This window comes from Vipera berus (assembly GCF_964194415.1).
Source record: "Vipera berus genome assembly, chromosome: 7".
Lineage (NCBI taxonomy): Eukaryota > Metazoa > Chordata > Lepidosauria > Squamata > Viperidae > Vipera > Vipera berus.
This window is the reverse complement of record NC_138209.1, coordinates 30,907,916-30,934,602: the sequence shown is the minus strand read 5'-3', so window position 1 is coordinate 30,934,602 and position 26,687 is coordinate 30,907,916. Positions and strand designations below refer to the sequence as shown.

Genomic DNA, 26,687 nt, shown 5'->3' with positions numbered 1-26,687 from the left:
CTGCCTGCCTGCTTCTTTCCGCAGCGGAAAGAAGCAGGCAGGCAGGGCGCGGAGGAACGGAGACCTGCCGACGTTTGGGGAGGTTTGGGCGCCTCCCCAAACCTCGGCAGGTCTCCGTTCCTCCTGCCGACGTTTGGGGAGGTTTGGGCGCCTCCCCAAACGTCGGCAGGTCTGCGCGGAGGAACGGAGACCTGGGGAGGTTTGGGGAGGCGCCCAAACCTCCCCAAACGTTGGCAGGAGGAACGGAGACCTGACGAGGTTTGGGGAGGCGCCCAAACCTCCCCAAACGTCGGCAGGTCTCCGTTCCTCCGCGCCCTGCCTGCCTGCTTCTTTCCGCTGCGGAAAGAAGCAGGCAGGCAGGGCGCGGAGGAACGGAGACCTGCAGTTTGGGGAGGTTTGGGGAGGTGCGCGCGCACCTCCCCAAACCTCCCCAAACTTCAGCAGGTCTCGGACGGCGGTGGCTTGGGAGAGGTGCGCGCGATCCCGGAAGCACCAAAGCCTCGGCCACGCACAAGTCCTCGGTAAGTTTTTTTGTTGACTGGAGTATAAGCCGAAGTGGAATTTTTCAGCCCAAAAAGTGGGCTGAAAAATTCGGCTTATACTCAAGTATATACGGTAGTTATGGGAAACATACTGTTCAAATTAAGAACAGTTCAGACAGAAAAGTTTTGAAATACCTTTCATAAATGAGGCACACTATGTTTTCCCCTTTAATTCCTTTTTATTCGCTTAGGAAATTACAAAATTCTCTCAAAAATACTTCCTACTTGGCAATTAGAATTTAAAACTTATTTATATGTTTAATTATTATATTTACTCATAGAATTTCCAAAATACTGAAAAGCGAAAATTAATAGACAAAATGAAAGCAATAACATTACAATTTTAATGGAAGGATAGGTGGTTAGCCTGTCCCTTCTCAGTAGTGACCCTTAAAATTGCTACTTTTTCCATGTAGCAATGATACTTTAAATGAATTTTCATTGTCTACAATGGAGAAAGTTTAAAGTAGCGCCAAACTACTTAGCTAAAATTAGCTGCTTGCTGAACATTAAAATTTTCCATCAAGAGAATAGCATGGATGGCCCGCCAATAAAATTTCAGGACTAAAAATTACATAACCCTGCTTAAATATATCCCAAGGCAAGTGAGCAAATTGTACAATTATTTCAAATTGTCTTTGCTAAAATAGTTTCAATATCATCTTGCCACTTCTATGTAACGTCAAGCACATATTAATAGACTGTTGACAAACAGAAAAATTAAACAAGTAATATAAAGATTTGCCAAGCGCTGCTTGATAATAGGCTTTTCATCTTAAGTATATTTTTTTCCAATGATCTCAAACCTCTATGGTCAGAATTACCACAGTGTTAATATGAGGTAAAGAAAACCATGCAAAAGTCCATCAGAAATATTCAAGCTTTTCCTCAGCCATAAATCTATGAATAAATAAATTTTTCAGGAACCTAATACTAAGATGCAGTTTTTTTTAAATCTGAACAAATATCATGTTCAACATAGTTCAATTTTTTTAACTGCTTTTATTTTGATAAATTCTCTGCAGTTTCAATAATTTTTGTTCTGCTTGAAGTATAATAAAGATAGCTCAAAGCTTCTTAATTAAGTAACCTAGAATGTCAGATAAAAAGCTTTTTTAATACTGATAAAAATTACAAAATAATCATATTCTGCAATCAACAGTATAGGTTCAATGCTACATTCAGAAAAGGCTTTTATTCTTCAGCCATCTGTATAAAATGTCATAATCTGCTTCACTATCTTTTAAAGATTAAGAAACATTTGATTTATTCAGACTAGTCTAGTGACCACAATTTTCTAGTCAGACCACAATGTTGATTTTTATTTCTGCATAGTAATTATATATTGTACTTCAAAAGATATTCTTGCTATGAAAGTTGTTATGGCTAGATACAAATATTTTATATACAGGCTGCATATATTTCTTCTTATATTAAGCATAACATACATTATGCAGGAAACTCCAATGTGTCTCTATTGTTTTTTTAATTCAACAACATTCAAATCATTTTATTTTTATTGTAATTTTTTTTTACTTAGGGTAAAACCTCTGAAGCTAAATGAAATTTTAGGCAGCCTGGGCAGGACTGTAATGGGGAATAACTGTTCCAATTTATTCTGCTTTTCCCAGACCCCAGTTCAACAAGTCTTTCTGGTTCCAGGAACAGAATTCTGAAGTGATTAAGAAAAATTGAAAGAGAAGGCTCCAAGAAAAAAAATCCTACAAAGAAAGGATAAAGAGTATAGATATAATTATAATTTTATTGCAATTATAGCTATACATTATTACATATATCTATATATTATAATTATATTATAAAGATATAAAACTCTTGAAATACCTGATCATGTCCAATTCTCAGAAATAATAATAATGATGATGATGATGATGATGATGATGATGATGATGATGATGATGATGATGATGATGATGGAAGGGACCTTGGAGGTCATCTAGCCCAACCCCTTACTCAGGCAGGAAACCCTATACCATTTCGGACAAATGGCTGTCCAGTCTCTTCTTAAAAACTTCCAGTGTTGGAGCATTCACAGCTTCTAGAGGAAGGTTGTTCCACTGGTTAATTGCTCTAAATGTCAGGAAGTTTCTCCTTAGTTCTAGGTTGCTTCTCTCCTTGATTAGTTTCCACCCATTGCTTCTTGTCCTGCTTTTGGGCGCTTTGGAGAATAGCTTGACTCCCTCCTCTTTGTGGCAGCCCCTGAGATATTGGAACACTGCTATCATGTCCTCCCTTGTCCTTCTCTTCATTAAACTAGACATACCTAATTCCAGCAGCCATTCCTTATATGTTTTAGTCTCCAGTCCCCTAATCATCTTTGTTGCTCTTCTCTGTATTCTTTCTAGAGTCTCAACATCCTAATTACATTGTGGTGACCAAAACTGGATGCAGTATTCCAAGTGTGGCCTTACCAAGGCATTGTAAAGTAGTATTAATACTTCACGTGATCTTGATTCTATTCCTCTGTTAATGCAGCCTAGCACTGTGTTGGTTTTTTTGGCAGCTGCAGCACACTGCTGGTTCATATTTAAGTGACTGTCTACTAGAACTCCAAGATCCCTCTCACAGTTACTACTATTAAGCAAGGTACCCCCTATACTATACCTGTACATTTGGTTTTTCTTGCCTAAATGTAGAACCTTACTTTTTTCACCATTGAACTTCATCACTTCTTTCCTTTTGGGGGGGGGGGGTCATCAAGTTTTGACGACTGGTGGTACTCGGATGTTGTCATATCCTAAAAGTAGTACAATGGGTGAAAAGGTTGAAAAGCCCTGTGTTACATAGCGCCATGTATTCAAGTCTGTCCAGATCCTCCTGTATCTTAAGCCTGTCTTCTGGAGTGTTGGCTATTCCTGCCAGCTTGGTGTCATCTGCAAATTTGATGAGTTCCCCATTTATTGCTTCGTCCAAATCATTGATGAAAATGTTGAAGAGCACTGGGCCCAGAACAGAGCCCTGGGGCACCCCACTACACACTTCCCTCCATGTAGATGCGGTTCCATTGATGACCATATGCTGAGTACGGCCGGTCAGCCAGCTACAAATCCATCTGGTGGTGATTACTTTATCAAATGCCTTACTGAAGTCCAAGTAAATTATATCCACAGCATTCCTCTGATCCACTAATTTTGTCACTTGTTCAAAGAATCCAATAAGATTTGTCTGGCATGATCTATTTTTGACAAACCCACGTTGGCTTTTAGTAATGACTTTGTTTGCCTCTAGGTGCTCGCTGATTCATTGTTTGATTATCTTTTCCAGAATCTTCCCAGGTATTGAGGTCAGGCTGATAGATCTGTAATTTCCTGGATCCATTTTTTCCCCTTTTTTGAAGATGTGAACTACATCAGCTCTTTCCCTATCCTTTGGTAGTTCCCCAGTGCTCCAGAATCTTTGAAAAATATAGTTCAGTGGTTCTGAGATCACATCTGCCAGTTCCTTGAGAGCCTTGCAGTGTAATTGATCTGGTCCTGGTGATTTGAACTCGTCTAGGCTGGACAGGTGCTCACTTACCATTTTCTTGCCTATCTTAACTTGTTTCTATTCTTGTTTCTATTTTATGGCACTATTTTTGATAGGTTGGTCTGTTTTTTCCCTTTGTGTAAAGACAGATGCAAAAAACGAGTTAAATAGTTCTGCTTTCTCCCTGTTGCTTGTCACCTTCTTGCCATTTTCACCCACCAGTGGACCAATCATTTCCTTCACTTTTTTCTTGTTTTTTACATGTTGAAAGGAGCTTTTTTTGTTATTGTTGACTTTAGTCGCAAGCCTTAGTTCATTTTGAGCCTTAGCTTTCCTCACTTCATCTTTGCAGGCTCGCGCTATTTGCTGATATTCTGACTTAGTTATGTGCCCCTCTTTCCACTTTCTATACTTGTCCTTTTTATCTTTCAATTTGTCAGAGAGTTCTTTATGCAGCCATGCTGGTTTCTTTTGAGAGCTGTTATTTTTCCTCTTCGTTGGTTTTGTGCTAGACTGGGCTTTTATTATCTCACTTTTCAAAATTTCCAAAGTTTCTTGAGTTGTTTTCCCCTTGAGGATTCTCATCCATGGAATCCTTCCAAGCCCTCTCTAAGTTTATTGAAATTAGCTCTCTTAAAGTCCAAGACTCTAGTTTGACTGTGTTCTATTGCTTGTGCTTCCATAATGTTGAATTCCAATATTGCATGAACACTTCCTCCCAAGGTTCCTGTGGCTTCAACACCTTCTATCATTTCATCTCTGTTAGTGAGAATTAGATCCAAAATGGCTAATCCCCTAGTTCCCTTATCTACTTTTTGGGTGACAAAGTTGTCTGCTAGGTTTGTCAGGAATCTGTTTGATCTTCCACTTGTTGCAGAGTTTGTCTCTCAGTTGATGTCAGGGTAGTTAAAGTCCCCCATTACTATTGTGATGTGCTTCCTACATACCTTACTTAGCTGACTAGCAAAAAGTTCATCTATTTCCTCTGTTTGGTTGGGTGGCCTATAGTATACACCTATGGCAATGTCATTTCCCCCCCCCCTTTTATATTGACCCAAATGCATTCAATTTTACAGTTTTCATTATTGTTGTGCTCTATTTCTGTAGAGATGTAGTTATTCCTTATATAGAAGGCAACTCCACCTCCTCTTTTATTTGGTCTGTTTCTTTTAAATAATTCAAATCCCTCTAGCTGTGTGTTCCATTTGTGGGTTTCATCCCAGCATGTTTCCATAATGGCAACAATATCTTATCTGTCCTCATTAACCTGAATTTCTAGTTCACCCTGTTTGCTGTTCATACTCTGTGCATTGGTGTAGAGACATTTGAGTCCTTTATGTCTGTCTCTGTGTTTACTTTCTACATAACATGTGTGGTGCCTGAGTTCCCCTATTATCTTACCACCTATTTGGTTAGTGCACTTTGTGTGGCACTCGCTAATAGAAGTTTGATTTTGCTTGACAGCAAGGTTGATATTCTTGTTCACACACACATCTATGTTACATGCTTGCCTGGACAAATCCCTGCACGTTTTTTGGCAAGAGTTTTTGAATATAGTTTGCAGTTGCCACCTCTCTAGGGTTGCAAGAAGTGACTAATCCAAAGGCATTCAGCTGGCTTTGCATCTAAGACAAGACTAGTCTCTGAGGCCTTCACCATTACAACCAAACTTGCTTTTAGCTGTCAACCTAATATCCTGTTAGAACATAAATCATAAAAATAGACTGCATCCATGGCACAAACTAACTGAGAAGTATATTCAACAACTTTAATATTGCAAAACTTAACCAAAATGTCATTACTAAAAAGCATACAAAATAAAATTGACAAATAATGGAACACGACAGGGTATTCAGAAAACCACCTTTTCTTAAATAACTGAATGTATAAATACACTTAGGTTTAAAACTTTTTCATACTTATCCTCAAAATACATAGCGTCTTCTTCCTTGTTGTTTATACTTTGTTTTAATCAGAAATACAAAGGGTTTTTTGTGAAATTCAAACTATAATAATAAAACAATATATTATTGCTGTAAAAGAATTTAAAACTATGCTTGTTAAAAATGGCTAATCTTAGCAGAATCCACTCAGTTCTTAAATAAATTTACAAGTTCAGATATCCATAGATTTTGTTTTACTTACTACACAGTTTAACAACATGAGCTGTGTTATCCAAAACTGTGAATTCCAGTTGAAACAAACCTTATACTTCACTCAACTTTACCAATGTTTCATGTGTCTGATATAAAACTTTGTGGTATACATATCGACCAGAAACAACAGTCCAAAAAAGGACCAACTCCACCCACAAAAGCAAAAACAAACCAGAACTAAAAAAGGCTAATTTAATTACTTAACCTTAATAGTAATAATTACTATTATCAGTAAAATTAAGTGCCCCTTTTATAAAATTAATTGATGTCCTATCTTTATATACTGACCATTCTGTCTCATGAATAAACCCCTCTCAAATACAAAACCTCAAATACTCCTAGGTACACATACATATAAACACACCTACCTTTCGTTCCACCAGAAAAGAGCAAAACAATAGGAAAAATTTGAAGGTGATAGGAAAGATAGCTATGGGAAAGAGAATTAGAAAAAGAAGAGCGGAGGTCATGTGAAAATTAATAAAAGAGAAAACCCTATTTAGGTGTTTGAAAAAGACAAACACTTTGTTTAAGCAAGAGCTAATCCTTTGCAACAGTGACATCTATAACCTTTTATATATCTGCTTGATCTTTGTTCTAATACTTATTATTTTTATTTGGTAGATGCTTATATGTAAGTGAAGTACAAGATCCATTTTTCCAAAGAATAATCCTGTTGAATGACAGATAATAATTGTCCCAACCCTACCAGAAAGCTTCCACGAATGACTGGGAATTTGAACATGAATCATAACATCATATCATTTTACCACATTGGCTATCAGCATCTAAGCATCTTCTGTTTTTCGCAGCAACTTTTAAGATCCCCTGCTACAAACAAGGATTATTTGGGAGAAAATAATTTCATATTTCTATCTGATAAATATTTTTATGTATGTCTGTAAAGATGGCCTATTTCTTTGAGAGTTCTGTCTCTAACTAGTTCAGGATATTATTATTCAGCAGAAAAATAGAGGCATTTGTCGAAATCAGGGCAAAGCTTATTAATAGAAAAAGATGAAGAAAAACATCTAATACACATTTTGATTACAACACAAATTTTCTGTGAAAGCATTTTCTGCTGTTGGGATGCTTTGTCATTGATAATTGCCTCCTCTTAGAAGCCACTCAAATGGGAAAAATAAATTAAAATATCCCACCTAGTGTGGTGATTTATTTCTTCTACCTGAACTTCAATGTATAGGAGGAAAGGCAGGCAGGAAAGAAGGTTAATACTACATTATTTCTCTGTAAAGAAAAGGAAACTATAACAAAATAAAGAGTGTCACTGAATCTTCTACTGATTAAAAAATCAGCACTTTATGAAGAACTATATCTAAGATCTCATAAAAATAATTCAAGATACATTACAAATTATTTCAGAAATATCATTTCATTTTCAGACTTTCTAAAATAAAAATATGTTTTACAAATATTAACATAGATTGAACATTTTGTCTTACCAAGACTGAATTCAAACTTTGGTTCATTAATAAACTTCTTGAGACCTATTGGTGAAAGCATATATTATATTGCATTATTATTCATACATGAGAATATTTTGTATTACATTAGTTATAACATTAATGAAATTATTCTGTCAGCAGCATTTTAAACTATCAAACAAAACCTTCCCTTCTCCATTTTTTAAAATCTATCACTATTTTACTAACTGGAATTATTTATACCCAACAAACACATTTTATTACCACTCTTTATTCACACCATTCATTATTCAGGTTACATACTCATTCCTTCCCCATAATAATGAAAAGCAAAACATATTTTCACTTCAGCAGGTTACATGACTATATATGGAATACTATAAACATGTCAAAGTACTTTATATTCTTTAATGGGATTAGCCCATCCCACTTGCTCCTGCGGAAGACATCTACTTCAGATCCTGTCTGCCAAAAATTTTTGGCTGGCACAGTTCAAGCGAAGAGCTTTCTCTGCTATGGCCCTTCCCTGTGGAATACTCTACAACCAAATGTAAGGTTGGCCTCCACTCTCCTGCTCTTCAGGAAGAGCCTTAAAACCTGGTTCTGCCAGCTGGGATGGAGCCCTGCAAGGGCTCTTCCTATGCTGGGGGTGGCTGACAGGGTAGAGAGATGATCCCACTCCATATTGCCGGTCCCTTTGGTTTTTACTCTTTAACTATTTTGTAATTTTAATTGTTTTGTATTAGATTTTATCAATTTGTAACCCACTCAGAGTCACTGCTGCAGTGGGATGGGTGGCACATAAATCTAATAAGATAAATATTGCAAGGTAAAATAATGTAAGATTATGAAGAATTTTAAAATGAAATTTGGTTATCTAAATCTCATAAATTCCAATGAATTTATCTTTAGTCTGTGGAAGGCTACTGTCAACGCCAACATGCTCAATTTAGTATGCTTAATTTAGGATATCAAGACTTTTGCTACTTCATTTAGAACAGCAAATGCAGCTGTTACTACATCATTAACTCTTGTAAAGCTTTTTGAAGCAGCTTCATAGTAATAGAGCAATGATGAGCACACTAAGCTAAATATATAATGATTCAGAAGTACGATCAGCAGGGTTCAGCAGACTGAGATAGGAGATTTGGAGCTAACATTTCTTCCAATCTAATTGCCAATTTGTAAAATGGAAATATATTTTTATCTATGATATGTGATGAAAGTCAGTACCTACACATTTAGAATAAGTTTTTCTAACACCATTCACAGGATCGTGATACAGCAGATAGCTTATGTACTGAATTTACTTACTTGTGAGTTTAGATTCTGCATAACTATCTCCTTGTACAGATGGAATAAATTGCTGTTCTTCCTCTGGTGCTCTCTCTTCCTTGATATCCATGATAAATCTCTCAACCCAACAAATTTTAATTCACAGTTCTTCAGAATTTGCTTGGGTGCCACAGCCCAAGATCCACAGTCAGTCCTTGGTGAAGCTTTAAGATAAAGATCTGGGTCTCCAGGCTGAAATTCTGTGTTCAGAAAACATTTGACAAAGTTTCATTAATCCAAACATTATCATACATCTTTTTGAAAATTGTCAACATGATGTTTCTAGCAACAATTTTGCACATTTTTCCCACCTGTCACCAAAACATAAATAATCAAGCTGATGTTTCATAATCAATCCTAGAAGTAGATGGCAGCATGAAACTTCTATTTGGTACATTTTGTCAAGCCTCTCTGAGCAAGACAAAGAGCTGCAAAACATATTTCCCAGGAGATAAAGGCTCAGATGAGTAGATGTACTGTTACAAAACTATAAAATCATTATAAAACAATTCCACCAACTGCAGTGTATAAAATGCAAGCTCAATTTATAACGATCAGTGTTCAAATTTCTTTTGCTATTTCTCCTGCGCACTTTATGTAGAGGGCTAGAAAGAAATCTCTTAGGGTAGGAAATACAATTTCCAACTATTCTTGTTTTTTTGTTTTGTTTTTATAACAACAGAATTTTATTTTGAATTGTTTACTTTTGACCGTATAAAAACTACATTTCATGTTTAGAATTTCAGCAGGAGAATTTTCCACGCTATTAACTTTAAAAAAATATTTTACAGTCTGAACAGAATTAATCAAATGGATTTTTGAGATTCATTTGAGAAACAAATATTATTTTTTATTAAAACTATACGTTTCATGTTTTATATATTCTTGACAGAATCTTTCTAACCCTAACCTAGCCATGATCATGAAAGCCATGTTGTCTGGCATTATAAAAATTGAAACCTTCACTGGAACATCCCTTCTTTCAGTCCCTGAGTTTCCATAAAACGAGCAAAACAAAGTTCTTTTCTTCAGAGATGTAAAAAATTCCACTGTAGAACTGGAGAAATCAGTAGTGCTTTGCTTATTTGTTTTCTGATCTTGGGGAAAGAATACCCATTGTCCCCAATATAATCGCCTTCTGTTTATGGCAAATTAAAAGGAATTACAAAGCTGACTTCTGGTTTGCCATCACGGCCGCCACGAAGGCTGGAAGGCGAGCTCTGTCTTCGGCGTTCGATTTCACATCGCTGGGGGACCCTGGAAAGGGTCAAAAGTCACCCTGCAGGGGTGACCAGCAAGGAGGGGATCCCCACTTGATTGTGGGAGGGCAGTAGCCCTTCCACTCAATCTGGGGCAGCTCTCCAAACTGGCAGACAAAAGACCGGCCATAGAAATATGGCTCATCACTAAGCTGCAGACAGCCGAAGTCAAACTTACCACTAGGCACTCCAAAGCAGCGTGGATGAGACTGTGTGAGATCTGAACCTGTCTTTAATCCCAAGTAGTTTTTTTCCTGCAAAAGCTGCCCAAAGAATATTCCTCCCCTGTGAGGAGAGAGGGAAGGGAACTTTTATCCCACCCTCTAAAAATAGCGGCATTAAAACACTGAAAGAATAACCTTAATATAACTGGATTTATATGCTTCTAGAATTTTGGGATCAAAAGATTTCTTATCCTTATCGAAGACCTTTTTTTTTATTTACAAAAAAGAAATAAAATTGGAAAAAGGACTATAAAAATTTTGAACTTTAAAAAACTTAAATGACATTGGTGACATCTTGTGGCTACGTTTGATATTACAACTTGTTATTGTCTAAAGGAGACTTGGCTGGAAGCCCAGACTACAGATAAGACTTTTTCAACCTTGACAATTATCAGCTGTAAGAAGTTCAGCTGTGTTCTATACTCAGTTATAAAATTATTTTCATTATTCTCTGACTTTAAAGCTCTTAATTTAACACACTACTAAGAGAACATGGATGAAGACCAGAAACAGATTCTTTCCATGTTAAAAGCAATACATGAAACCATTCTTTCAACTTGTGATGAAATAAGATGATACAGAAAAGAACAAGATGTCAGCTTAGATATACGAACTCAAATTTTTACTACAACTAAAGAATCAACTACACAAAACATAACAGAAGAAGTGGAATAATTAAATACTATTACAGAGGATGTAACTGATCAACAAATACAGTCAATGAAAAGTCCAGAAAAGGGACTGACAACATTGAAGATGGAAAGACCTTCTATATAAACCAGAAGAAACTTGAGGAGCAAGAAGAAGAACAGCCCGAAGGGAAGATAAACATACCAGGACAATTATGGAGATCTGAAATAATAGAGAGACGATTTATTAGCCCTTCCAAATAAATGGCGACTGGGTGGTCTCTTTTATTTCAAATAATATATATAATAACAGAGTGAGATCTATTTGATGACCTGAAAACGATGACACGGAGGGCGAGATAGCAAAGAAATAAAGCTAGAATAAGGCTGAAGAAAATTGGGGTTTTGATTTATCAGTGAGGATTTTATATTACTAATTAAAATAGAATATACTTAAATAGACAGGATATGTACTTTGAATACCAGATTTTGTTATGAATTGAGATAAAGAAAACTTTGGTCATTTAAAACTTGGAAGTATAAATACTAAAAGTTGAATTTGAATATTGATGGGAAATTAAAAATTGGGGAAAACAAATAAATAGGATATTGATTGTTTATAAAGATTGAATGTAAAAGTAATTAAGATATGTAATAAGCTAAAAAATTATTGATAAATGTATTAAATGTTATTTAATTGAGATAATAAGAACTGTATTAGCTTAAATATGAGATAGTAGATATCAAGAGAAAAAGAGTAAATATTTGATATTGTATTAGGGGAAATTTTGGTCATTAAATTTAAGACATTTGGAAACTAGCGGAAAATAAGAAATGTTACATTGTATTAATAATTATATGATGTAAGATGGTGGGAAATAGAATATACTCAAATAGATAAGATGCATATTTTGAATAAAAGACTTTGTTAAGAATTGTGATAAAGGAAACTGTGGTTACCAAAAATTTGGAAATTATAAATATCAAATGTTACATTTAAATATTGACGGGAAACTAAAAATTGGAAAAAACTAACTACAGGACATTGACTGTTTATAAATATTGAATGTTAAAGTAACTAGGATATGTATAAGCTAAAAATTTACTGATAAATGTAACAATGCTATCTTTACTTAATGGATATAATAAGAATTGTATTAGTTTAAATATGAGACAGCAGATATTAAGGGAAAAGGAAAGGAAATATTTGATGTGGTAGTTTGAGATTTGTACTAAAGATTTTTGTATGTTATTGAATTATTGATTTACCCAGCTGCCACATTGCTTTTTAAATACTTAAATGTAAAATTAGAAAATCAATAAAATATTACAAAACAAAATAAATAAAAGGAATTACAAAGCTTTCCAGAAGAATTTAACTTACTTGGACTTGGGCTGCAAGGTTAGGGTTAAGTGCTTATGAATCTCCTGATTTCTTGAAGTTCTCTCTTTTTTTCTCCTCCTTGCACTGAGTAGGTTACTATAGCTTAAAGACATTAGGTCTTCGGGGATATCATATTTTTTCCACTGTCTTGCCTTGCAGTGGGGCACCAACATCTAAGCTGTTTCCCTCACAATAATCCTCCTAACAATTACATTTCCCATATCATAAAACTAAATAAATACAATACTACTCAAAATAAGAAGAAAAAGAGAAAGAAAACCATATCTCTCTCAAACTAAACCTCATTTATATAGCCAATTTTTTTCATTTTTAACTCTATTCCACTCAATATTTACTAATTAAGTAATCCATGTTATATTTTAACCATATTCAAACAAATACTTAATCTTTAAAAATTGCATCTAATAATAGTTACATTTTATAATGTATATATGTATATTCTGTACACACACACACAAACACACACACTCTATTCGATTCAATAGTTACTGGTTAGGCAGACCATATTATATTTTAACCACATACAAACAAATGTTTAATCTTTAAAAATTGCTTCTGATAGGTCCAATCTTCTAATCCCTTGAATCTGATTTTAGTCTTTTTCTTTCACCAAACAGCTTTTCTCATCCATCTATTCCACTTAGTTAAAAAGTCTTGCCATTTTCTTGTGGATGTTGGGAGAGACAAATCAGGTAAGATGTTAATTTTTTAAATCTTTTTTTGTCTCTCAAGGCATAGATTTTTTGGTATCTCTGTAATTCATTTTGTCAGGCTTTTCTTCTTATCTTCGGCTTTGTTTTGTAATTCTGGGGTGTGGGCTATCTCTTCCAGTTCCGGTACTTCACTCATGTCTTAAGGGTTTTCCTCCATCTGCAGTAAATCACAAACCCTTCCATTGGTAGATTCTTTCATTTTCTGAAAATTCTTATGTTGTGAGGTTAATGTAAAGATATGTCCATTTATGTCATCAAAGTTGTTTTTAATTTCATTGTGGTTTAGAGCCATTGTTGTCTGGATTAGTTGCAACATAACGAGCATTTCCTCTTGGAAAGTATTTGGTTTTTCTTCACAAGTTCTTTTTGCAAGCTCTTCGAGATTCCATGATAGTGGTATTAGCTACCTCTACTCTTTTGCCAATCTTTTCTGAATACTTAAGTGAGGACTGCATTTCCTCCTAACCTTGTGGGTGCTTTCATGAAAGGTTCAGACATTTATCACTCTTCCAAGTGCTAAGCCAACTAGCTCTGACCTTGCTCCCAGCTTGATCAAGTCAGTAATGGCTATCAATGGCTCAGCTTATAATGCCCCAAAAGAATATTAACTCTAAGCTGTCAAACAAGCAAACCAAATTATTGGTGGCTATTTTCTTGTCTACAGGTGAAACTAATCAAGGGAAGAACAGTATGGATGGCCTACTTGAAACTACCTAGCATTACAGTGGGCAGGCAACAACACTGATTTCTCTGTGGCCTAGTTGTGATAAAGAGAAATTGCAGAGGCAGAGTTTTTCATACCATCATAGATGTTAGGCTCCAAAACTCAAGAAAGTCACATTTAGGTTCTTTTAAGCAGTTTACTTTATTGTGCCTCACCTTGATAGAAACCTTGGTAAACCAAAACAGACTACTTGCACCACTAAACATATACTCTGAGACTCCCACACAGACTATTTAAATTTCACTGTCTGTTGCTCCTCTGCAAAGCACTCCCTTCTTCATGGGAATCAGAAGAGATCTTACTGCATAATTTATGTATCAAACAAACTGCTAAGTATATGCTGAGTAATTCAACAGATTTCATGGAGTACAACTTTAGGCTCCATACCTACTGTAAAATCAGAATATTAATGTTAAAAGTTTGAATGTTACTTTTTAAATATTATTTCCTGGAATTCTCCCAAGATACTTTTTTATTATAGGACCAGGGTCAAACATAAAGTTATTTTATGCTTTTCACAATATAGCCAATAGAGCAATTGCCAGATATATTTATGATATCAATAGGAGGCTAATAAAGAAGGCAAAATATACCAATCAAATCAACTGTTCAAACATTATTTGTTGCAAAAGATCAGCTGCAATAACCATTTCATGGTATCTATCAAGTTTCTAAGATATAGTTAAGTAAAAAAAAACCTCCCAACAGTTCCTGCATTTGTGAGATAAAACATCAACTGAAGTATGTTATTGCCAGGATATACAGATGCTGCGGGAGAAAGAAAGTTAAACAATCAGATGTGTGATAAAATATACGAAAATACAGCTTTCCAACTTTTCCCCTTATTTTTGTAGCAGCAGAAACAAATACACAATCTGATAGCTTATGTATCAATTACATACATGCCAATATTCAAACCATAAAGAACAAATACTTTTAGAATACAAATCCTAAACATATTTGCCTGTGTAAGCTGTAATATCAGTGCATACCTACGTTTAAAAATATTGGTTAAGAGAAACCATTAACTTCCTTTGCTGAAAAGATATACACAACTAGTAAATTCCTAAGTCTACATAAGGATAAAAAATATCGTAAGTCCTGCTCCCAATTTTCAATCTAATAAGCTATATAAAGGAACAAGAAAACAGAAAAGGAGAAAAGAGAGAAGGATCAACAAGTTCAGACAATTGTATTTTAGTGTAAAACATGTAATACAAAACCTCAAAACCTGGGTCTGCCTGGAGCTCCAATGGAGACATACAACACTGGAGCTAGTTAGTAGACTAGGAAGAATCTAATTTAATATTTTATTCATTTTTGATTTTATGATATTGTAAGCCATCCAGAGTTGCCTGACAGTGAGATGAACAGCATATAAATTTAATAAATAAATAATAATACAAAGGAAATGTAGTTTTAATAGAAGAATATATGTGTAGATCAGGGTTGAATTATGGAGTACTTGGCGTTCTCTGGGCTTGGTTGTTTGCTTGGAGATGTTTCATTACCTGACTAGGTAATATTATCAGTACTAGTGGGTGTGGGTTTATTACATTCATTAATTTATTCACATTGACCATTATGCTATTTTTAACATCTATTCTTTCATATGTTAATATATCAGTTTATAAATTAACACACAATTCCAATCTGCACGAACATAGATGATATTATTCAGTTATATTGTGGAGATATATTTATTCTATATCAGTTCTGGGGGTTTTGCCAGTCTTCTACTCCTGGGTATCAACTGTCTACATTTTTCTAAGACAAATATTATTGTCTCCCACCCAACTCTAGTTAATTACTTAATCTGGTTTTCTGCCAGCTGGTCAAAAAATAATAAATGAGTTATCACATATTTTAAGGTTTATTATGTTTATAAATTTCTATTGGTTTTACAGTTCAAAAGGGTATGTTTGGCATTTTTTATTTTTGTACTTCTCTGTCAACTGAACCATATTTTGTTTATTGTGTAGTCTATGAACATTTTTACATACTGTATATGTAGAACTAACAGTGTAGAATAATCAGGATCTCCTCAGATGTCTTTCTGTTACAGGTAGTGCACAAACTTAGAATCATTCATTTAGTGATCATTTGAAGTTACAATAGCACTGAAAAAAGTGACATATGACCATTTTCACACTTATGACGTTATGTGATCAAAATTCTGGCACTTGGCAACTGGTATGTATTTATGACAGTTGCATTGTCCCACAGATATGTGATGACCTTCCCAGCCAGCTTCTCACAAGCAAAATCAATAGCAGGGGAGATGGATTAACAACCATGTGAGTCAAATAAGAACTGCAGAGATCCATTAAACAATCTTGGCAAAAAAGACTGTAAAATGGGACAAAACTCACTTAACTGCCTTGCTTAACAGTGGAAATTTTGGGCTCAACTGTGGTCATAAGTTGAGGACTACCTGTACTGATCTCAAATATAAGAATTTCCCTCATGTTCTTGAATTTGCATACCTTTATAATGGATTTTAACCTTTACAATTAAATGTAATATTTAAGTGGCATTATATATTAAATTATCAAGAGTTTTAATTTTCAGAAAGCCGAGCACAGAAATTTGAACATCTGGATGGAACAGATTTAAATTAGAAATAATCCCATGGGAGGGGGGAGTATATAACAGCATTTTATTGTCAAAAAGGAATATATAGCTACCTCAGCCATAGACAACCTTGACTTACCTTTAATTTTTCAATAATGCCTTTATAGTTGCTTTTGTTCATAATATACTGGGTTTGTTCTTCCTCAAATTTGTATACATAACTTATCTCTAACTTTTATTCTTCAAACGTCCATTGTCTTTGCCTTTCCATATATTTTCATCATCAATTTTAGGAAAACAATATGATTAATTAATAATTGAATCTGTCTTTTGCATTATTTAACAAAGTTTTAAAACAGAAACACATTGATAACCATTTTACTATTAGGCCGTGGTAGTATGTTATCCTATTCTTGATCTCCCTTGAAAGGACCACTCAATGGATAATATTCAATAACCCTGTCCTTACCGCAAGGCAGCTTTTTAGTGGATAAGGGCTGCTTTTAACATTTGAAGTATAAGGCTGGCTGAACGTGAAAAAAATGGTTTTGGAAACCTTAAAGCAGACATGTCAAACACAAGGCCCGCGGGCCGGATCCAGCCCGGGGAGGGCCCAGATTTAGCCCCCGGGGGCTGTCCCAGAAATGGCAAGGGACCGGCCCCCGCTGCCCCAGCCCTGACCCACCGCAACCCAACTGGACGCCCTGGCACATATACACAGAAATGGCGAGCGGTCAGGGCCTGGTGGTGTGCAGCAGCAGCTACAGCTCATTTGCCTCAGCCTGCCCCGCCCCTCCCAGCTTAACCCTGTCATACCCAGCCATGCTCCACTTTGCCGGGCTTCTCCTCATGTCACTCTGCTTTGCCAGGGCAGCCTCCCCATGCCTGGCCCCGTTTTGCAGGGCTTTTCCTCCTTCCAGTCTGCTTTGCCACGCCTTTCCTCGCTTGCCTAGCACCCCAGGGCACGCCCAGCCTGTGGGATGAAAGGCATGGAGATATGAGTGTGTGACTGCCAGCTCCCAGTCAACCTCTCCACCACATGGTAGGGCCGGAGAGGGAAACGCAGCAGTCATGCAGAGCCGCAGTCTGGAACTCTGGTGGCTGGAGAGAAAGGGTGAGAAGGAGGAGAAAGCAGGAAGAGTTCTCTCTCTCTCTCTCTCTCTCTCTCTCTCTCTCTCTCTCTCTCTCTCTCTCTCTCTCTCTCTCTCTCTCTGTTTGTGTGTGTGTGTGTGTGTGTGAGAGAGAGAGAGAGAGAGACAGACAGACAGACAGACAGACAGACAGACAGCGACAGCAGAGAGCCAGGAGAGGAGGAGGAGGAGAAAGCCATGTTACAAAAAAGGGGACCTTCCACCTTATTTTCCCCCACCTTCTCTTTTTTATTTATTTTTATTTTTATTTTTTATTGAAAAGTTTTAAAATACATTTTATCTTTAACAATCCCCCCCTCCCCCTCCCCTACCTATCCCTCCCTTCTCTTTTTTTAAAACCTCCTCTTGCTCCGTTCAGGTTCAGCTGGAGGGAAAGGACAAGAAAGCAGGAAGGGTTTCTCTCTCTCTCTCCCTCTCTCTCTCCGTATGTGTGTGTGTGTGTTTGTGAGAGAAAGACAGAGAAAGAGAGAGCCTGGAGGAGGAGGAGGAGGAGGAGGAGGAGGAGGAGAAAGCCGTGTTACAAAAAAGGGTATCTTCCACCTTTCTCCCCTTCTCTTTTTTTTTACCTCCTCCTGCTCCATTCAGGAAGGGTTTCTCTCTCTCTCTCTCTCTCTCTCTCTCTCTCTCTCTCTCTCTCTCTCTCTCTCTCTCTCTCTCCCTCCCTCCCTCCCTCCGTGTCTGTGTGTGTGTGTGTGTGTGTGTGTGTGAGAGAGAGAGAGAGAGAGAGAGAGAGAGAGAGAGAGAGAGAGAGAGAGAGAGAGCGCCAGCAGGGAAGCGAAAGCGTGGAGAACGGGGAGCACTGCAGAATAAGCAAACTTACAAAAAAAGAGGATCTCTGTCTCTCACACACATACATACACATCCTACGTGGGGAAGGTGGTGTGCAGACAGAGGAGAGAGCAAACTCACAGATTGGCTTTGTGGTCTATTCTTGCCTCCTCCCTTCCCTAAAATCCAGGCAATAATAGAACTCTTTGGATTGAATGGGAAGTTAAAAGGAATTGGTGTGAGCTGAAATTAAAACTCCCCCCCCCCCAATTATTTTGTCAGAGACTGGAAAGTGTTTCTTGCTTCTACTTCCCTTCATCTGCTCTTTTATAATTTAATCCAGTCTTGCCCAAACTAATATCTTTTGGGTGTCATGGACCACAATTCCCATCATCCTGTGGCTATGCTGGCTAGAAATGCAATGCCTTATTTTCTCTGCACCTAGGAGGCAGTAGGTCTGTGGGATTTAGATGTATGTAAACATTTGTTTCTTCTGCCTAATTTATTAAATCTAAATCTAATTTAAAGTTTCTGAGAAATCCAGGGTGGTTTAAAAGAAAATTCTCAAAGACAACTATTGTAAAGCATCACTAGCACTGCTTACAAAAATATTAAAAGTGTGTATTTTAAGAAAGAAAAATATTAGTAGTAATTTACTTAGTGCTGTTTGACCATAAAATGTGTTGTTATTCTACATATGCCTGGCTGAACAGTGTGTTTAGAGTTGTTCATATTTTCCTTGGGAGAAAGTTCTATAACTGGGGTGCTGTCTCTGAGAAGGCTCTGCTTGTGGCCACTGTTCTATAAACCAAACCAGGGGGACCATCTGGTCTAAATAGATGGTAAACAAAGATGATTAGGGAGCTGGAGGCTAAAACATATGACAAATGTTTGTGGGAATTGGGTATCTCTAGCTTAGTGTAAAGGACTAGGGGTGGTGACATGATAGCAGTGTTCCAATATTTGATGGGCTGCCACAGAGAAGAAGGGGTCAACGTATTTTCCAAAGCATCAGAAAGCAATAATAAATGGAAACTAATCAAGAAGAAAAGCAGCCTAGAACTAAGGACTTGTGAAAACAACTAACCAGTGAAAAGGCTTGACTTCAGAAGTTGTGGATGCTCCATCACTGGAGGCTTTTAAGTAGAGATTGGATATTCCATTGTCTGGAATGGTAATGAGCAGGAGCTTGGACTAAAGACCTCAAAGGTCTCTTCCAACTCTTTTTCTTTGAGAGAAGTGCTGCCAACCTCTCCCCCTCCCCTCGTCCCTTCCTAGGCACAGAAAGGAGGGAGGGAAGGAGTGGAGGGAAACAGGAAGAAAGAAAGGGAAGGAAGGAGATGGGAGTGAAAAGGAGGAAGGCAGGGAAGGAGGGGAGGAAGGAAAGAAGGAAGGAAGAAAAGAAAGGGAAGGAAGGAAAAGAAAGGAAGGAAGGAAGGAAGGAAGGAAGGAAGGAAGGAAGGAAGGAAGGAAGGAAGGAAGGAAGGAAGGAAGGAGATTGGAATAAGAGAGAGGGAGGTTCTGAGGGAAGTCCTGCTTTAGCACTTGGCCACCAGCAGCCCTGTTGCCCTTTCATCATCCCCTGGTGGTCTCCCATCCTATTGCTGAGTATGCTTTGGTTACAAAGCCTGGTCTCCCTGCATGGAGAGGGAGTGGACCTCCCTTTGACTCATGCACTTTGTCCTCCTTAACCCACCATGAGCAACCTGGCCAAGGAGACGGAGCACAGCAGCAGCAGCCTTGAGGAGGAGGTAAGTGCAGGTGGGTGCCCCCTTGGAGAAGTGCAGCTAGGCTAGGCAGGGCTGTGGGGTCCTGGTGCCATGGGAGCTCAAGGGCTGGGCTGGGCTCTTGACCTCCGCTGCCCGGGGCTCCGGGCAGTCCGTGCCACTGTCCAGGGGCCCTGTGCATGGCCTGAGGCTCAGTGAGTTCCTCCAATAGACCATGCCCCAGTGCTCACCCGTGTCTCACCCCACCTTGCACCGGAGACCCTCGGATCTGCCCTAGTCCTGCCCAGGCCCGCACAGGTGCCCCCAACGTAAGTGATGTTGAGCTGACCACGCCCCACTCAGTAAGCCACGCCCATGCTGGCCACACCCACCCGGCCCCCCAATGGCAATCACAATGCTGATGTGGCCCTCAATGAAATCGAGTTTGACACCCCTGCCTTAAAGGAAATATGGGGGGTAGTGCACAGAGCATTACAGAAAGGTAGGGAAACACAAAAGAAGCAAGCAGACAAAAAAGGGGTACCACAGGGGGAATTCAAGGTAAGAGATAAAGTGTACCTGTCTACAAAATTTCTCAACCTGAGGCAGCCTTCTAACAAGCAGGGTTCAAAGTATATAAGGCCATTCCCAATTACCCAGATCATAAATCCAGTTACTGTAGAATTGCAGCTGTCAAAAAGCCTTAAGCAAGCCCACCCTGCATTTCACTGCAGCCTGCTGAAACATTTCTGCAGCTCGGGATTAAGACCTGCTGTGGAAGTGCCTCTTCCTCCTATTCTAGTAAAGGATAGGAACACTATGAAATTAAATAGATTCTTAACTCCAGGTACCATAAAAGGAAATGGCAGTATTTAGTATTATGTGGAGAGGTTGGAGGGGGTGGGGCCAGTGTCCCGGTGGTACAACGCATTCTTTGGGGGCTCCTGAAGGATCGTCGCTTTTCAGCTGTTTGGGGGAGGTCTGCCTGGGTCCCAGACAGACCAGAGCTGTCCTGTAGGGACGGTGAGAAAGGGAAGCATAGTATGGTGGCACAGGAGGGATCGCAACCTCCTGGAGAGCCGACGGAAGCTTCCCGGACCAGCAGCTATCAGATAGCCATTGCGAGCTGTCACAAGCCGGAGCGGCCACTTGGAAGAATCCGAAAGCAAAATTGGAGGATCGCCTGGGTGAGATGATTAAGAGACTGTAAAAGGGGAAAAACTTTCTTTCTTAAATGCTGGAAATTGCGGGGAGGAAATAAGAATTTGAAGCTGTGAAGAAAGGGGGGGGGGAGAGTGGGCTTTTAAACTGCTCCTCTTCCAGAACTGTAGCGGTGGAAAAAAGCAGAAGGCAAGAGCAGGCAACAAATCACTGTAAAAACAGTGTGGAATTTGAAAAGCCTGCAGTAAATAATCAGATTGACAGAACGGATTTGAGAGTAAATAACTGCTGGAGGTGTAGGTTGCTTATTTTAAGTGACTTACCTCTTTTTCTTTTGCTATTCTCTTTGTATATATATATATATATATTTGTATCTTGGCTGGGAGTACTTTTGAAGCTGCAGTGCTACCTAGAGACACCTGGGTGTTAGTAGACTTGGTAGATTTACTAAATACATAAAGGAGAAGACTAAGTGACCTTGAACAACATCTGCTGGACTTACTGATAAGAATTTTGACATTTATTACTGTTTACTTCACTTCAAAATGTTTGGAACATGGTGAAACCGTATATGAAAAGACTTGTTATGACTTGTCATTTGGGGAAAAAGAATAAACAGAAAAGACAAAATAAGAAAAAACTGGAGGAAGAATATAAGACACTTGAGAAAGAATTACAGAAAGATACACAAAACAAAAAGATTAAAAGTTTAATGGAGCTGAACAAACACAAAATGAACCTAATAGAAAATGAAGTGGCAATGAAAATAAGGGCAGCCAAACAAACCTTTTTTGAACATGCAAATAAACCAGGGAGATGGTTGACATATAAAATTAAAAAGGAGAAAAAGAAGAGATGGATTAAACAACTGGAAAATGCTGAGGGGACTTTACAACATTGGAATGAAGAAAAGAAAAAAAAATAGCTTGGGAATGTTATGAGAACTTATATAAGCAACAAACAGTTCCAGATGATATGACAAAACAATTCTTGGAAAAAACAGAGATACCTAAAATACCGGAGAAATTTAAAAAGTTATTAGAAGGGAAAATAACAATGATGGAATTAGCAGAAACAATTAAAAGACAAAAAAATGGCAAAACACCAGGAGGGGATGGGTTACCAGCAGAGCTATATAAGACATTGCAGGAAGTGCTCGGCAATGTAATGCTGGAACTCTATAATGAACTTCTCTCTAAAGCTAAGATACCAGATTCGTGGTCGGAAGCACTTATTACCTTGATACCAAAGGATGAAACGGAAATGCAAAAAATAAAGAATTATAGACAGATTTCCTTACTGAATGTGGACAATAAAATATTTGCATCAATAATGGCGGAAAGACTTAAAAGTTTTTAAATGAATTTATACATTTGAATCAAAACGGTTTCGTACCTAAAAGACAGATTAGAGACAATATGCGAATTGTATTGAACAAATTAGAATATTATGAAGCACACCCGGAAAAACAGATGGCATTGATGTTCCTGGATGCACAGAAGGCATTTGACAATGTGAACTGGCAATTCATGATAAAGCAATTAAAGACTATGGACTTTGGGGAGAAATTTATAAATGCAATTAAAACAATTTACCATAAGCAATCAGCCAAAGTAATGATAAATGGAGATACTACTGAGAAGATTAATATTATGAAGGGAACAAGACAGGGATGCCCTCTATCTCCATTATTGTTTGTCTTGACATTAGAGGTACTAAACAGAAATATAAGACAGAATAATGACATAAAAGGTATGAAAATTAAGAGGGAAGAATATAAGCTACAAGCTTTTGCAGATGATTTAGTATTTATCTTGGAGGAACCACTATAGACAAGACCTGTATTAATAGAACAAATAGAAAAATATGGTGAGGTAGCAGGATTGAAGATTAATAAAAATAAAACAGAAATGCTAGTGAAAAACAATACTGGAAAACAAAACAAAAAAGAATTTATGGGAAAGCTAGATACACAGATTGTAAAGAAGGTAAAATATCTGGGGATTCACTTGACAGCAAAATGTACAACAATTAAAGAGGATAATTATCACAAATTGAAAAGACAAATCGAAGTACATTTGGATAAATGGAAAAATGTACAATTATTATTAATGGGAAGGATAATCAAAATGAATATATTACCATGACTGTTGTTTTTGTTTTCAACAATACCAATAAGATTTGAAAAGAAATATTTTGAGGGTCTTAATAAAATAATTCTGAAGTATATTTGGCAGGAAAAAAAGGCAAGGATTAATGTAAAAATGTTACAAGATGCAAGACTCAGAGGTGGGTTTGGTCTACCTAATTGGGAATTATCAGGCTGCAGCACTATCATGGATGAGAGAATGGATTTTATTGAGGAACATGAGATTATTGACATTAGACATGATTTGCAGTTGGGATGGCACACTTTTATTTGGTATGAGAAAAATAGAATACATAGCTATTTCCAGAGACATTATATAAGGAATTCTTTATTGGTGGTTTGGAAGAAAATAAAGAGAAAGTATTATTTGAAGATTCCAAATTGGCTCTCAACTATGGAAGCGCTAATAAACCCCAATATGTTTAATATGGGAAATATTATAAGATATAAAGACTTACTAACAGACATGGGGCAGCTGAAAACCAAACAACAATTAGAGGAACAAGGAATAAAGATGGATTGGTACATGAGAACGCAAATACAATCTTGATATGAAAAAGATGTTAAAATAGATGGTTTTAATTTGGGGAAAACAGAGTTAGATGGAATACTCATGGGAACTGAAGAAAAATAGATAAAAAATGCATAGTTACTTACTACATATGGAATTAGAGGAGGAACAAGTGAAAGAGTCAATGATAAAATGGACAAGAAATTTTGGACATACGATTGAATTAGATAGATGGCAGCAATTATGGGAAAGAAACTATAAACTGACAATGGCGACAGCATAAAAAGAAAATGTGTACAAAATGTTTTATGGATGGCACATGTCTCCAGAAAGATTACGTAAAATGTTCAAGGCTAGATCTATGAAATGCTGGAAATGCCATCAAAAACCAGGTTCTTTTTATCATATGTGGTGGACGTGTATACAAGCTAAAAACTTATTGGAATATAATTAGAACATGGATAGAAAAGATGATACAACAACGTATAGAACTAAGACCAGAAACATTCCTGTTCGGTATTGTACCAGAGAAATATAGCAAAGAGAAAACATATTTGATTATTCATATAACCACTGCAGCTAGGATTGTGTTTGCACAAAATTGGAAAGCACTGAAAGCCCCCACAGAGGAAGAGGTGATCGGGAAAATATTGGAATGTGCGGAAATGAACAGATTAACAATGATAATTAAAGATATGACAGAGTCAGAGTATTATGAAATTTGGTGAAAAATTTTATGATTGGGTGAAAAGAGAATATGGTTAAAAGATAGCTAACACTAATTTAGATGGAAGAAAAAGGAGGAGATAAGAAGGGAGACCCAGGCAACACAGTACTGGATAACCGAAGCTAGTATAAATATTTATAGAAGTATATACCAAGAAGGTCAGATTTATAGAAAGAAGAAGAAGAAGAAGAAGAAGAAGAAGAAGAAGAAGAAGAAGAAGAAGAAGAAGAAGAAGAAGAAGAAGAAGAAGAAGAAGAAGAAGAAGAAGAAGAAGAAGAAGAAGAAGAAGAAAGGGACCTTGGAGGTCATCTAGTCCAGCCCCCTGCTCAGGCAGGAAACCCTATACCATTTCAGACAAATGGTTTGTCCAGCCTCTAATTAAAAACATCTAGTGTTAGAGCATTCTGGAGGCAAGTGGTTCCACTGATTAATTGTTCTAACTCAGGAAATTTCTCCTTAGTTCTAGGTTGCTTCTCTCCTTGACTAGTTTCCATCCGTTGCTTCTTCTCCTGCTTTCAGGTGCTTTGGAGAACAGCTTGACTCCCTCTTCTTTGTGGCAGCCCCTGAGATATTAGAATACTGCTATCATGTCACCCCTTACCCTTCTCTTCGTTAAACTACACATACCCAATTCCAGCAACCGTTCCCTATATGTTTTAGCCTCCAGTCCTCCAATCATCTTTGTTGCTCTTCTCTGTACTCTTTCTAGAGTCTCAACATCCTTTTTACATCGTGGTGACCAAAACTGGATGCAGTATTCCAGGTGTGGCCTTACCAAGGCATTGTAAAGTGGTATTAGTACTTCACGTTATCTTGATTCTATCCCTCTGTTAATGCAGCCTAGCACTGTGTTGTTGTTTTTTTGGCAGCTGCAGCACACTGCTGGCTCATATTGAAGTGATTGTCCACTAGGACTCCGAGATCCCTCTCACAGTTACTACTATTGAGCAAGGCACTACATATACTATACCTGTGCATTTGATTTTTCCTGTCTAAATGTAGAACCTTATTTTTTTCACTATTGAATTTCATTTTGTTAGATAGTGCCCAGTGTTCGAGTCTGTCCAGATCCTCCTGTATCTTAAGCCTATCTTCTGGAGTATTGGCTATTCCTGCCAGCTTGGTGTCGTCTGCAAATTTGATGAGTTCCCCATCTATTCCCTCATCCAAATCGTTGATGAAGATGTTGGAAGAGCACTGGGGCACCCCACTACACACTTCCCTCCATGTAGATGCGGTTCCATTGAGGACCACACGCTGAGTACGGCCTGTCAGCCAGCTACGAATCCATCTGGTGGTGATGCTATCTAACACACATTTTTCTATCTTATCACGTAGTCAGTTGTGATCTACTTTATCAAATGCCTTACTGAAGTCCAAGTAAATTATATCTACAGCATTCCTCAAGTCCACTAATTTTGTCACTTGGTCAAAGAATGCAATAAGAATTGTCTGGCATGATCTGTTTTTGAAAAACCCATGTTGGCTTTTAGTGATGACTTTGTTTGCATCAAGGTGTTCGCTGATTTGTTGTTTGATTATCTTTTCCAGGATCTTCCCAGCTATTGAGGTCAGGCTGATACGTCTGTAGTTTCCTGGATCCATTTTTCCCCCTTTTTTGAAGATGGGAACTACATCAGCTCTTTTCCAGCCCTCTGGTAGTTCCCCAGTGCTCCAGGATCTTTGAAAAATATGGTTCAGTGGCTTTGAGATCACATCTGCCACTTCCTTGAGAACCTTGGGGTGTAATCCATCTGGTCCTGGTGATTTGAACTCGTCTAGGCTGGACAGTTGCTCACTTACCATTTTCTTGCCTATCTTAACTTGTGTTTCTATTCTGTTTTTTATGGCACTGGTTTTGGTAGGTTGGACTGTTTTTTCCCTTTGTGTAAAGACAGATGGAAAAAACGAGTTAAATGGTTCTGCTTTCTCCCTGTTGCTTGTCACCTTCTTGCCACTTTCCCCCACTAATGGACCAATCATTTCCTTAACTTTTTTCTTGTTTTTTATATGTTGAAAGAAGCT

General features: G+C 37.5%; 1 protein-coding gene across 3 annotated transcripts in view; it reads right to left on the bottom strand.

Annotated features, from left to right (window-relative positions):
- The window catches only part of INPP4B (inositol polyphosphate-4-phosphatase type II B), a 208,515-nt gene that overhangs the window by 143,344 nt on the left and 38,484 nt on the right, over positions 1-26,687 (bottom strand). For all 3 annotated transcript variants that reach the window (XM_081332718.1, XM_081332720.1, XM_081332719.1), the window contains 2 exons: positions 8,941-9,161; positions 7,645-7,689 (listed from right to left, as the gene is read on the bottom strand). In XM_081332718.1, coding sequence (XP_081188844.1) covers positions 7,645-7,689; positions 8,941-9,031 — 136 coding nt within the window. In that variant the 5' untranslated portion in view covers positions 9,032-9,161. The remainder of the gene's footprint in view (positions 1-7,644; positions 7,690-8,940; positions 9,162-26,687) is intronic.